Source organism: Pogona vitticeps, chromosome 2 (genome assembly GCF_051106095.1).
Source record: "Pogona vitticeps strain Pit_001003342236 chromosome 2, PviZW2.1, whole genome shotgun sequence".
Classification (NCBI taxonomy): domain Eukaryota; kingdom Metazoa; phylum Chordata; class Lepidosauria; order Squamata; family Agamidae; genus Pogona; species Pogona vitticeps.
In genome coordinates, this window is record NC_135784.1 from 148789190 (window position 1) to 148802432 (window position 13243).

The following is a 13243-nucleotide window of genomic DNA, read 5'->3' on the forward strand; positions in this document are numbered from 1 at the left end:
AGGAGACCTGGGTTCACTTCCATGGCTATGCCATGGAAATTCACTGAGAGATGGAACTGATAAAATTTAAATAACTCTACCTTGAAAACTCTAAAGAGTTGCTCTAAGTCAGTTCTGACTAGATGAGACATAACAGTAATAACTCTAGTAGGTACTAGCAGTTGGATTGAGTGAGGCCTGTTATTAATCCCTTTCCCCTGTGAGAATTGGGGGAAAAATAAGAAATAAAGGCTTCTTAGAAAGATGTGTGGAACAGAAGTTAGTCCTTTAGAATCGGAGTCCTTTGTGTTGCGCACACCACGTGGTGTCAAAAAGCATCCAGAAGGCAATTGTTTCTGCGTAAGTCAAATGTTCTTCTAGTTGCTGCAGCCCTCTTTACTACAGAGATCAGAAACAATGCCATATATGAAGCCAGTCTAACATGGTAAGGGAGCAAACAAGCTATGCTACCCTCTAAGAGCAGGGTTAAATCCAGATGCTCCAACCGTCAATATTTAGCTGGCTATATTTAACTTGTTATCTACAACTTATCAAGAAAGAGTTCCTCCATTGGTTTACTTTTGTGGTGGCAAGCCCTTTCATCCTTGTTTGTCTTGCCTTCACTTAGAACAGCAGGCAGATACTGCCTGTATTGGGGAACACAAACAGAAGTACTGTATGCAGCTGTGTTCCTTTTCAGTTTGTGTATTTCCAGTGGACATAAAGGCAGGAAAGAACAATGAGCTACAGTAGGTAGGCCAAAGCCAGATCCAGCAGAGTAAGATCAACTCCTGAGGCATGCAGTGGAACCATCCAGAGATTAGCCTAGTTTCAGTGTAAGTGAGAGGACCAGACTGATCTTGATCATCTGCTATGTGCTTCTCCGTTCGTCCCCCCCCCCTCCGCAATCATATTTGCATTGGAATTCTGATTCTCGTCGACTCTTCTTGCCAGGAGCTACCAGTAGCAGCCAAACACTTACAGTATCACATTGACATCAACAACTACAGTTTGGCACCTACTTGTCACCCACAGCCAGTAGACTTCTCTGTTTTTAAAACTAGTTGGAGTGACAAGTGACTAGGAGAGCACCCCAAACCAGTCATACCATGAGACATACAGAGGGAATAATAATCACTGAACTACCCAGCAGGATGGGAAGGTATCTTTGGCCCTCCAGATGTTTGGGGCATCAACTTCCAGCATGGCTAATGGTAAGGGACACCAGGAATTTTAATCCAAAAAATCTTGTGAATGTATATTCGCGAAGGCTTTCACAGCCGGGATCTGATGGTTCTTGTGGGTTTTTTGGGCTCTTTGGCCGTGTTCTGAAGGTTGTTCTTCCTGACGTTTCGCCAGTCTCTGTGACCAGCATCTTCAGAGGACAGCAATGATTCCCTACTCTTGAGATATGGAATCTAGTCTGAGGAACTGATGAGACTCCTTAGTGTTTCCTTGTGTTTTTGCCTTCAGTTGTTCTTATCTTCCTTCTGTTCCATGCCTAATATGTGTCTGCTATCATTTGCAGCTTGAAGCTCTCTTGGTGGAGATGCAGGATCCAAATTCTGGTATCAAAATGCACACCCAGAAGGTCATGGTTGCCAGTATCCCACATGCTATGACCGGTAAGTATAACAGTAGTAAGCAATGAAAGATGACACCAGCCACCCGGTTCCTCTTATGGAAACATTGCCTTAGTATTTATAAATACTGTATTTCTCCACATGATTTTTGTAGAACAGCCACAACGATCCAGTCTCACAGCTGCAGTGAGGTACGTTGTGGGCCATTAAGACTGCTGTCCTCACATCATGATGAAAGAGAACACAAAGAGTAAAATTATTTTATTAAATTATACACATTGCATGTGTCAGCTGCCATCTCTATGCCTGAAATAGTACAAAATAGTTCTAAAACTATGTATGTACCAAACTGTTATCGCAGAAGTTATTTGAAATTGGTAATACTAACTGCAAGGAAAACATATAACAGTGAGTCACTTTTATACGTTCCACTGTGACCTCTCACAGAGGAAATGTTTTATTAGTTTGATCCAAGAACTAAGTGAGGAAAGTTACACGCTGTAGTAAACACCTTACATTCACTGGAGCCTCATTCCCAGCAAACGTAATAAAAACTATAGCCCAAGGGTCAGATTTGCTGGGAAGAATTTGGTTGTCTGATATTTTTCCCCTGTAGTTAGAGACACTGGGATCCTGATTGTAGGAATAGTTCTATCTTTCTCTTGTGGCGTTTCAAGTGGAGTTCTAGAAACATAAGATTGATATGTCTTCACACAGAGATTATCCATCCAAGATGTCGAGAGGAGATACAAGTGTTCTACCTTTCTTAGTATTTCTTTGACTATCATGGGTTTTCCAAAGGGCTTTAATTTTATCCATACTAGGAGGAGAAGAATGGATGAGTGGGTGTGATGTCAAAGAGTGCCATTCTACATTGGAGTTACATGTCATCACTCATTTATTAATTTCCCACCGTTTCCTTGCCCCTTCCTCTTTCTTTTTTTCCAGAGATGATATCTTGAGTAGGGAATGATGAAATAATTGCACTGTTTCTTTTGCTCAATAATGCTAGGTAACTATCCGTCTAGAAGCCCTCATGTTTCCTTCCTGAAAGGTTTCTTGTTTGTTTGTTTGTTTTTTGACTAGTCAGGAAAAATATGAAAGAGTGATATCTGAATCCTTGGCAAAATTAGGTGAATAAGATGGTGTGATTGCACAATAAATACAACTCTGTGATGAGGTGACTGTAGAAAGCTGTCTTGTAGGTAGAGGTAAAGATTCCCCTTGACATTTAGCCCAGTCATATCCAACTCTAGGGCGCGGTGCTCATCCCCGTCTCCAAGCCATAGAGCCAGCGTTTTGTCCGTAGACAGTTTCCATGATCACATGGCCAGCGTAACTAGACACGGAACACCATTACCTTCCCACCGTGATGGTACCTATTTATCTACTTGCATTTGCATGCTTTCGAACTGCTACGTGGGGCTGCTTTTGAGGCTGATGCGGAAACTTCAGATGGTCCAGAATGCAGCAGCCAGGCTTATTAATGGGGTGAGAAAATATCAGCACATCTCCCCCACTCTGGCTGCGCTGCACTGGTTACCTATTCGTTTCCGCATTGACTTCACAGTATTAATGATTACATATAAAGCCCTAAACCAGTGGTGTCGAACTGTGGCCCTCCAGATGTTCTTGGACTTCAACTCCCAGAAGCCTTCACCACCACCTCTGCTGGCCAGGATTTCTGGGAGTTGAAGGCCAAGAACATCTGGAGGGCCACAGTTCAACACCACTGCCCTATACGGTTTGGGACCTCAATATTTGGCAGATCGCCTCCTCCCACCGAGATCTACCCGAGTCACCCGACATAGCCAGCAGGGACGGCTGAGGGGCCTGACGCCGAGGGAGGCCCGGAAGGAGAAAACAAGAAACCGGGTCTTCTCGGCGGTTGCCCCTCGGCTGTGGAACACACTTCCCACTGAAATTCGGCTGGCACTCTCGCTGGGTGAGTTCAAAAACCAACTAAAAACATGGTTATTCAGACAGGCCTTCCCCCCAGTCACCTAAGTTCTTTCCCCCCCTTTTTTTCTGGTTCTTAATGTTGCCATCTTGGATAGTATTAATTATAATAATTGCATTATGCTAGTTATTTTCTACATTGTTTTGATGTGTTTTGATTTTTGTAAGCCGCCCCGAGTAGACGTTGTCTAGAGGGGCGGGGTAAAAATTGAATGGATAAATAAATAAATAAAAATAAATAAGATAGGTTGGCAGGAGCTGGGACAAGTGATGGGAGCTCACTCCATCATGTGGATTCGATCTTACGACGGCTGGTCTTCTGACCTTGCAGCTTAGAGGCTTCTGCAGTTTAACCCACAGCACCACCACGTCCCTCAAGCTGTCTTGGGAAATGGACAAAAAACTGCTTGAAAGCACACCGGCATATTGAGAATCACATGGGAAATTAGGTCCAAAGGCCACACAGATTCAGACATGAGCTCAGAGGTGACCAGTTCTGAGAAACAGCTGGCCAGTTCTTCGTTGATAGAGCCTTTAAACTCAGTGGGATGCCTCTACAGGGCTGGGGAGACGTGAACAATACCTGAACTCCCTGTATTGGTAGTTCCCAAACCCAGATGTTCTTGGACTACTGCTCCTGGCCAACAGAGCTAGTGGTGAAAGCTTCCAGGAGTTTTAGTCCAAGAACATCTGGGGACTCAGACAGGCCCGTTTCAGTTTCCTGTACACTTAGTCAAATGTCTTTAAAAGCAAATGCTTGTGCTGAGTTAGTTTTATTTTAAGCACTGATTCCAAATTTCACGCAAATCAACAGGGAAGAGGACTTGAATCGCAGGACTCAGTGTCAAGTCAGGCTTAAGTTGCACCAGTGACTCAACCTAGTTTTTTTCCCCCCCAATGACTCAGACTCAACTCTCAATTTGGAACCCACCCACTCCTCCTTAAAAAGCTTGTTTTTAATAGGGACTCAGATTTGGGGCTTGGACCCAAAGACTCAGACTTGGGGCTTGGACCCAAATACTTACCAACATCCCTGAAAATCAGAGACTGGGAAAAGGATGAAAATCTGTACCTTGGTGCGCTACTGACTGATGGATTATTTTATTCATTCATCCTTCCCACTTTTTTTGGCATCTTTCTGTGTTTGTCTATGCATTCATGGCCAGCATGTGGTAAATACTTGTAAAGGCTGATGTTCCCAGGCAAACGTTTGAATCTCTTAAAATTCAGAGGTATGCCAGTGAATTTGATGGCTGCTAATATATGTGATGGGTGAGAGTCATGTGTTCCTCAAAACTCCATTTTTGAAGAATAGCACAAAGTCTATTCACAGGCAGCATTCACATGCTACACATACTTCTCAAAGAGAAGCGCAAAAGGACAACATCATTCATGTGAGTGGCATCAGAGGTTGGCGGGGAATAATATTCTTTTGCCATTCTGATGTATCTTTTTGCAGCCAGTGGAGTCCAACATTCTGAGAGTTAGGGGGTCCAAAAATAACTTCCTATCAAGTCAGCATCCACCGACCTTTGAACACCTGTAACTCTATACAATCAGTCTTATCTTAAATACTGTACACTCTTTCCACTTCTAAATCTTGTCTGTCTTTCTCCAGGCTGTGAAACATATTTACAGTCCTGCCAGCACTGTATTTTATGGGAATATTTTTTTACACTGATTATGGAACAACCAGTTTCTTTGTCATTAAAGGGGGGGGCAGTTTGGAGACCTCGGGACACATTGTCTTCTGGCTGGCCTGAACAGTTACAGCTCCACTTACTTGGTGCAAAAGGTTTACCCGAGGCTTTCCCAGAATTCAGAAAAGAAACATCACCTCTTAAGGGAGAAGAGCAGGTGCAAGCTGGGTTGTCTAGGTCGGGTCTGAGTTGCAGGCTAATCTTTTAATTTGATCTATTTTAGGAAGCCGTTGGATGGGATAAGAACTCTAGGCTCCCAGGGCATGTCTAAATCAATCTGTATAAAGTCAGGAGAAGTTACATTTTAATCCCCACCTTGACAGCATTTGGAGATGAAGATTAGTATATGTTAAAGGAGTGAGTGTATTCCTACTGTCCTGGCTTTGTTTATAACATCTGGGTCTCATATAAGCTAAATAGGGATAAGCACTATGGTAACTTTTGGCCACATGTGCTCCTTGGGATCATTTTAGGACATCCAACAACCCAGGGCCCCTTCGCCCCCACACCTTTAAATATTTCTAAAATGTAAACCAATATTTTTTAGTTAACAAAAACCCATTGTAGGAATCTTCACATTATGTAACCACCAGATTAATTTTTAAATCGAATATTAAATATGCAAAATAGCTTATATTTCCATGTACTCCCCATTAGTCCCATCTTTTTGGGAGTGTGGCCCTGGGACTATTTGCAAAATGGCCCTTTCTTCTGCCAGGGCTTTTAAAAAAGTGTACAGTAGGACACAGCTCAAATCCTGTTACACAGTCGTACAAATGGCATAACTTTTGGAAATGAAATGCTCAAAGTTAAGAAATCTCCACAGATGTTATTTGTTGCGTACTCTCAGTGTGGCTTGGTGTGCAACAGATAAGGTCTATAGAGCTTTCTTAACTTACAGCAATTGACCTCTAAAAGTTACACGATAAAGTTTGCACGACTGTGGAACAGGATTTCAGCCAAAATGTACCAACTTTTTGTACAGTTGAAAAATGAAAAGAGATCATCATAGAAGAAATAAGGTAGAATTAATAGTGAGGCACCAGATCTATCAGTTTCCAACTGCACAGTTATCCCCACCCCCAGCTATACATTTTAAGCTTAACTGTGCACTAAGAAAAGCCTGACTCCTCCCAGCTGTGCCCTAAAATAATCTTTCTCTGTCTTTTTATATGTCCATGCATTGAGTCTGTCAAAGAACTTGGGTTCTGCCAGTTATTCTGCTAACTAACCTGGCTTCCTGCCATGTGAGAAACATAAAGTCCCTGTTCCCAAGAAAGCCATTTCAGTGTTTGCAAGCATTCTGTCATTGTATCTATCACTTCTGCTAAGTTTTAAGGCCATTGAACATTGCAGTAGTATCACTGGAAGTAAACAAAAGCAAAGATAATACTTCTGCTAGTACCCATGCCATTATTCTATTGGAATGACATTACAAAGTTTTACTAATGAGTAGAAATTTTACATGTATAGTAACTATAACACCTGAAATAATAATTCCTTAGTTGTCTTTATATAGGTCTTGTGTCTCACCTGGATTGGTTCTGTGTCTCAGTCGGTGGTACCTGCACCACTGGTTAAAACCTGTTGCCTTAAACTGCTGATTACGAAGTAATCCAAATTAATGAATAATTAATTCCAAATTAATTAATAATGTGAATTAAACCCTCACCTATTATTAGCTGGCAAATTACAGTGGGGTCTTGACTTGAGAACTTAATCTGTATTGGAAGGCGGTTCTCAAGTCAAAAAGTTCTCAAGTCAAATCTGCATTTCCCATAGGAATTCATTGAAAACCATTTGATCCGTATCTGCTCTTTTTCGTTCATAGAAACTAATGGGAAGCTGCTATTCTGCCTTCGACCACTAGAGGGGGATATTTTGTTTCTTTTTTTCTTAGGTCAAGAAAGGTTCAGGGAAGGCAGGGAAAATACAGTCCAGGCAGTACAGTACCAGGCAGTCCGAAGACTGTCTCCCAATCCACTCTCTAAACGCTGGGAGGAGTGAGGAAGCAGACAGGCACCCTTTTCACTGGCCAACAGTTAACTGAAAGTTCAAATTTTGCACTTTCCCTGCCTCCCACATGGGTTTTTTTCAGTTCTTAACTCAAATCTAAGTACTTAAGTCAAGTCAATATTTTCCTATGAGAGCGGTTCTTAAGTCAAAATGTTCTTAACTCGAGCCGTTCTTAAGTCAAGACCCCACTGTAGTTAATATGGGATAAGAAATATGGTTAGATTCCAAAGGTGTACCGGGAGAACAAGGACAGAGCCATCTATCCTTGTACTTCATCGTCCGCATCCTCTCAGGTGTTATTTTTCCCCCAGAGGGTTCCGATAATGCTGTACATTAAGGGACAAGACAGGGGACTTGGTGGAGCAGAAAGACGTCCTGTTGAAGGCATAGGGGGATGCAGTATGGGAGGTGGAGTTGCAGCTTTCCGGTTGTGCTTTGAGCAGAAGAATACCATTGGATCCTGGCCCGTATTTTTGTCATTTTAAACATTCCATAGGAATAAAATATTTGGAAGCTGAAAACTATAGTAGAGCAATCAGTTATGTGGAATCAGTTATATAGGTGAGTATTTATTTACTAACCTGCTATCGATTCTGTAGTTGGACCAAACCACTGGATTTAGGCCTCTGCCTTTGTGTATCATGTTACTCTTGTTGAGCTCCAGTCTTTGAAGTCTCAGTGCTTTCATTATTTTTCATTTTGCTTTGCAAGTAACGCCTCTAGAAAATAGTACGGTTCTCAATGAGTCACCTTGTCAAGAGAACCCAATTAAGTTTCCGTTTCCCCAGCATTGGTTTATAGTTTAGCATTTCAGTTGCCTGTCTCTGGAGTGTTTATCTTTAAAGAAATTATGCAGCAAAAATGTACTCACTATGAAGCAGCAGTAGAGAGGAGGGTTGTTGTTTTAAAACAACAACAACAAGGAAGCAGATTTAGGTCCTTAAAGACACCACAGCTGCTATTCAGGTGTTTAACTCATGCTCTGTAAGCAGCTCAAGGTTAATAACAGGCCAACCATGATTTGTGATTGAGAAGCTTGCAGGATTATTTCTCATGGAAAAGGAAACTGAGTTGCAAAGCACGTCCTCATTTCTGCATTCTTCATTTTGGACCATCACAGAAATTGGTTTACATTCCTTCTGGCACAGTTGTCAGGTGAAGCATGTCTCAGTGTGCTAAAGGCCACAAAGTGGATTGCTTTGTTGTAGATCATCATAAATGGCCATATGATATCGGCATCAAACTGTCATCTGTTCTGTCCCATGGGATGCTATGCAATAAGCTCATTTCCTATTTTCCTCATGGCGCTTTTCTAACTAGAATTTTCCTTTAAGGTTTCTGATCAGCCATTACTTTACAGTGGGGTCTCTACTTAAGAACTTAATCCGTATTGGAAGGTGGGTCTCAAGTTGAAAAGTTCTTATGTTGAATCTGCATTTTCCATAGGAATGCATTGAAAACCATTTAATCCGTATCTGCTCTTTTCCGTCCATAGAAACTACAGTGGAACCTCTACTTAAGAACTTAATCCGTTTTGGAATGGTGTTCTTAAGTTGAAACGTTCTTAAGTTGAAGCAAAATTTCCCATAGGAATGGACTGAAAACCAATTAATCCGTTCTGGCAGTTTTTTTGTTATGTAGAGGTGTGTTCGTACATTGAAGCGTTAGTTCCCATAGGAATTAATGCAAAGCTGGTTAATACGTACTCTACCACAGATGTTCTTGGCCTTCAACTCCCAGAAATCCTGGCCAGCAGAGGTGGTGGTGAAGGCTTCTGGGAGTTGAAGTCCAAGAACATCTGGAGGGCCACAGTTCGACACCACTGAATGACCTAAGGTTAAAAAAAGAGCAGGAAAGTTTTTTTTTTCCTGTTCTTATCTTGGATTTCTGTTCTCAAGTAGAAGCAAAATTTAGCAAATGGAGCTGTTCTTAAGTTGGATTGTTCTTAAGTAGAGACGTTCTTAAGTAGAGACCCCACTGTATTTAGGACTTCCTGTCAGGGTCTAAAAAGCCAATAATGTAACCATGCTGTTATGTTTTAATTGACCTCATTGGCACCCACTATTTAAGTTTGTTGCCTCCATATTTCACCTATTCTCCAAATTGCTCATGCAACAAACACGGCTATTTCTCTGCCCCTTTTATCTTCAAAACAACCTCTGAGGTTGGTTAGGCTGAGGAATAGCCCAAAGGGGCAGGTTTTAAATCTGGATCTTCTCCATTTCAATTCAACACTCAGGCTCCTTGGCTAACCTAACCATACTTTGATCTATTGGTTCTGCTTGATGTCAGATAGTGTTTAGAGTGAAGAAGAAGGTGGAACAAAACATCCATTTGGAGATTAGAGGCAAGGATTTATTTTTGAAAAGGAGCATTAAGAAGGTTATTAAAAAGAGTTTTATTCCCTATGGCACATATATAGACATTTCTATTATCACTCTGATCAGTAAAGGTTAGAGAAATTAGTGGCTGGTAGCGAAACTTGCAAATTTTTATCCGAGTTATAGATAGGATAATGGGTGTGCATAACCTATATACAGCAAGTACTTTTTCACACTGTCTTCAGCTTCTTCAAAAACGAAGTGTCTCCAGTCTCATAAGTAACTGTCATTATTACAGTACATGGCTGTATCTAACCAATAAAGAGTGCAGTAGCATCTTTTAAAAAAGACATTTATTGTGAATCGTAGCTCACTTCATCAGATGAAGATGTCTTGACTCGCTTTTCTCTCAAGGCCTGTATTTTGAAGGATCGTCTTCTTGACAGAATGCTGAGGTCAGACAGTGAAGATGAGCACTTTGGATGATTTACAGTATGTGTTATTCTCCTTGCCTTACAGGTTCTGATATATTACAGTGGATTATGCAGCGCCTACAGATTACCAATGAAGGTGAGTAAGGGCATAAAACCAGCTGGTGCCTTGGAAGGTTCTCAAAATATGATTATTGTTCACAGTACCTAAATTATTTGCCAATATATTTTTGTTAGTATCAAATACAGTACAATCGATCTAAGACCTGAGTAGACTTTATATATGTGTCCAGCATGTGATTCAATAGGTTTCTCTTACCGCCTGTCTAGATGGGTATATAGATTGCTATTTGGATTGCTGTCGATATGGTTTGTTTTGAACCCAATTGCATTGTTAGTCGAAAGGCAGACCAAAGAGGCAGCCTGTGCTGGATGGAGTTACTTGCCTTCTGAAAATCCAGGTGCACAACATGGGGGTATTCCTGGCTTCGTCTCTGAACCTGGATGCCCAGGTTTCGGTGGTGGCTAGGAATACCTTTGCACAATTAAAACTAGTGCATGAAGTGTGCCCATTCCTGGAGAGGTCTGATCTGGCCATGGTGACACATGCCTTACCTGCATTCTGGTTGGATTACTGTAACACCCTCTATGTGGGTTGCCTGTGGAAAGTGTTAAGAAACTTCAGCGGGCCCTAAACATAGCAGCCAGGTTGCTGTCTGGGACTGGTTACAGGGATCATATGACACACACACACCCCAATTACAGCAGCTCCACTGGCTGCCGTTCTGTTCCGGGTACAATTCAGAGTACTGGTTCTAACCTATAAAGCCCTAAATTGGCTTTATAGCTCACTAAAGGAACTGCATCTGACAGTTGAGACTGCTCACATGTTAAGATCTTCAGGAGAGGTCTTTCTCTCAGTCCTGACACCTTCACAGGTGTGTTTGCTGGTTATACAGGAGAGCACCTTCTCTGTTGCTGCTCCCAAACTCTGGAATTCTCTCCCACAGGAGGCCAGGCTGGCCCCATCTTTGCTGCCCTTCCACAAGCAGGTGAAGACCTTTTCTTCAGTGACTGACTGCCTGAGTGGGATTTTTAAATGGATTATTGTGCCTTATTGCTCTGACTGTGTCTTGGTGTTGCATTTTTTAAAAGTTGTTTTTGTATTTGTATCCTCACTGTTGTTGCTTTAAATGCTGTCTTTTATTGATATACACCACCTTGGATCCTTTTTAAAGACAAAGGTGTGTTAAAAAACATTTTCACTCCATCCATCCATCAATCATCCACATGTGTTTCTACTTAAATCCATCCTTTAGGAGATGTCTCACACCTTACTGGCACAGCACTCGGGGCTTCTTCTTCTCCTTCTTCTTTGGGGAGGTTTATAATTCAGCACACTCCTAATTGTTACGTAGCCCATACAGATGGCTAGTTAGCACCCATATTGACCTGTGAGTTACATGAACTGACAAGAGAATCCTGCAATGTATTAGATGGGTTTTGTCATGAAAGGGAAGATGGAGAAACCCCTCCTCTGTGTTCATCTTCTCTTTTTTTAATAGTTCCGTAACTGATACAGCAAAATTCTAATATCCTGCTAGGTTGATACATTGCTCTTTTCATATGCCATTTTCTTTATTTAACAACAAGAAAAGAGAGTCACTGTGACCACCGAAAATAGCCATAGGAAAAGTCAGGGAAGGGGCCTGTGTTGATTCCATGGAGTCCACCCCTCACAAGGCAGCGCAGCCCCAGCAGAATCCTGGCTGAGGAGAAAAGCAGGAAAAAGGGAGGGTTGCCTACCTTCTCTCTCCATAGCCTCCATCCCATGTTCTCCTCATGCAAGTATCACCACCAAGAGCTTGCTCCACCACTACTTCCTTACTTGTGAGTAAACCAGGTATACTTACACGAGTAAACTGGTGATTTGAGAAATTGTGTGGAGCCTTTATAGAATAGAATAAGCATCTCCAGTGTGAATAGAAGGATTGCTCATGCAAGAGACAAAATAGATCACACTGAAGGTAAGAACTTTTTAAGTGCAAACCAGACTGCTCCAAACTACCCTGTCTGGACAGGCCCTGAGTTGGAACAAGCAGTAGGGTTCCTGCCGTTGCCTTTAAAATAGCGTCTTGTTTCGAAATGCCTGGCTGTGCAGTGTGTATACCAATGCAATCATCTGACCTTATTGTGTTTCTAGAGGCACTGAACCTGGGGTGCCTGATTATCGGGTATGGATACATCTACCCACTTCAGGAACCAAAGAACCTCACGCTTAGACCTGATAGCAGCCTCTATAGATTTCAGGTGAGTGCAGTTGGAATTCAGAGCATTAGAAAGGGGGCCTGCTACTTGCCATGAGTGGGGTGGGGAACATGTGGAGCTCCAGAGGTTTTTAGATTGCAACATCTGTCAGCTCTAGCAAACATGGCCTGCAATGTTGGTTTAGACCAGCAAGACTTTTTTCCTTGTGTGTTTATTTATAATCAACTACTGTAAATGTTTATAACATTTCCCACCAAAATGACATGTAAAGCAGCTGACCTAAAATAAGCGTTAAGGCTATCTCAAAAATACAGCAACAGTACAGAGAACAATGCTTGAAAGATTAGTAGGAAATTAATAAGTACAGAAAACAATAGTAAAAATATGTTACCCAAAGGCAGTTGCTACGTACCACAATCCTTCTTAAAGGAAACTGTTGAGTTTTAAATGTGGTTGCACAGCAAAAAGTGGGACACTTAGCAAGTTCCCCAAGAATTTCCCTGATCTAAATAGACCAGCAAAAAAATAATCAGCCAGACAATAGTAAAAGGAGAAACAATCTTTACTTACAAAATTATGTGCTCAAAAACTTGACCACGAAGACATGTGATGGTTAGTGAGAAAAAGAAGAATCATTTAGTCTGTCAAAATGTTAGAAAATAGTTTATCTCTCAAACTCATGGCTGAGGAGAGAGCTCAGCATAACATCTGCCTCACAAGATGGAGGATAGGCAACAAGAACTAACTAAAATACAATTTTTCTCAGAGTGAAGGAGGTTAAGCCTAGTAGCAGGAAGAAAATAGCTGTTGATTGATTGCTTTCAAACAAGTGAACAAAGAAGCTAGTTTTTCTGGGCATGTTCTCCTTTTAAAGGGCAATATGTGACTGTCGCAGTTCAAGAAGGCATGAGTTGCCATCATAGGCTTATCAAGTTATGCACAATCACACTCAATTTTTTTCAAACTTTTTGTGAAGTAGTCCTTGA

The 13243-nt window shown here is 41.6% G+C and overlaps 1 protein-coding gene across 1 annotated transcript in view; it reads left to right on the top strand.

Moving 5' to 3' along the window:
• RGS9 (regulator of G protein signaling 9) overlaps window positions 1-13243 on the top strand; it is an 82015-nt gene that overhangs the window by 7744 nt on the left and 61028 nt on the right. The window contains exons 2-4 of the mRNA XM_020806442.3: window positions 1508-1604; window positions 10078-10128; window positions 12193-12299. Of these exons, the coding sequence (XP_020662101.3) occupies window positions 1508-1604; window positions 10078-10128; window positions 12193-12299 (255 nt within the window). The remainder of the gene's footprint in view (window positions 1-1507; window positions 1605-10077; window positions 10129-12192; window positions 12300-13243) is intronic.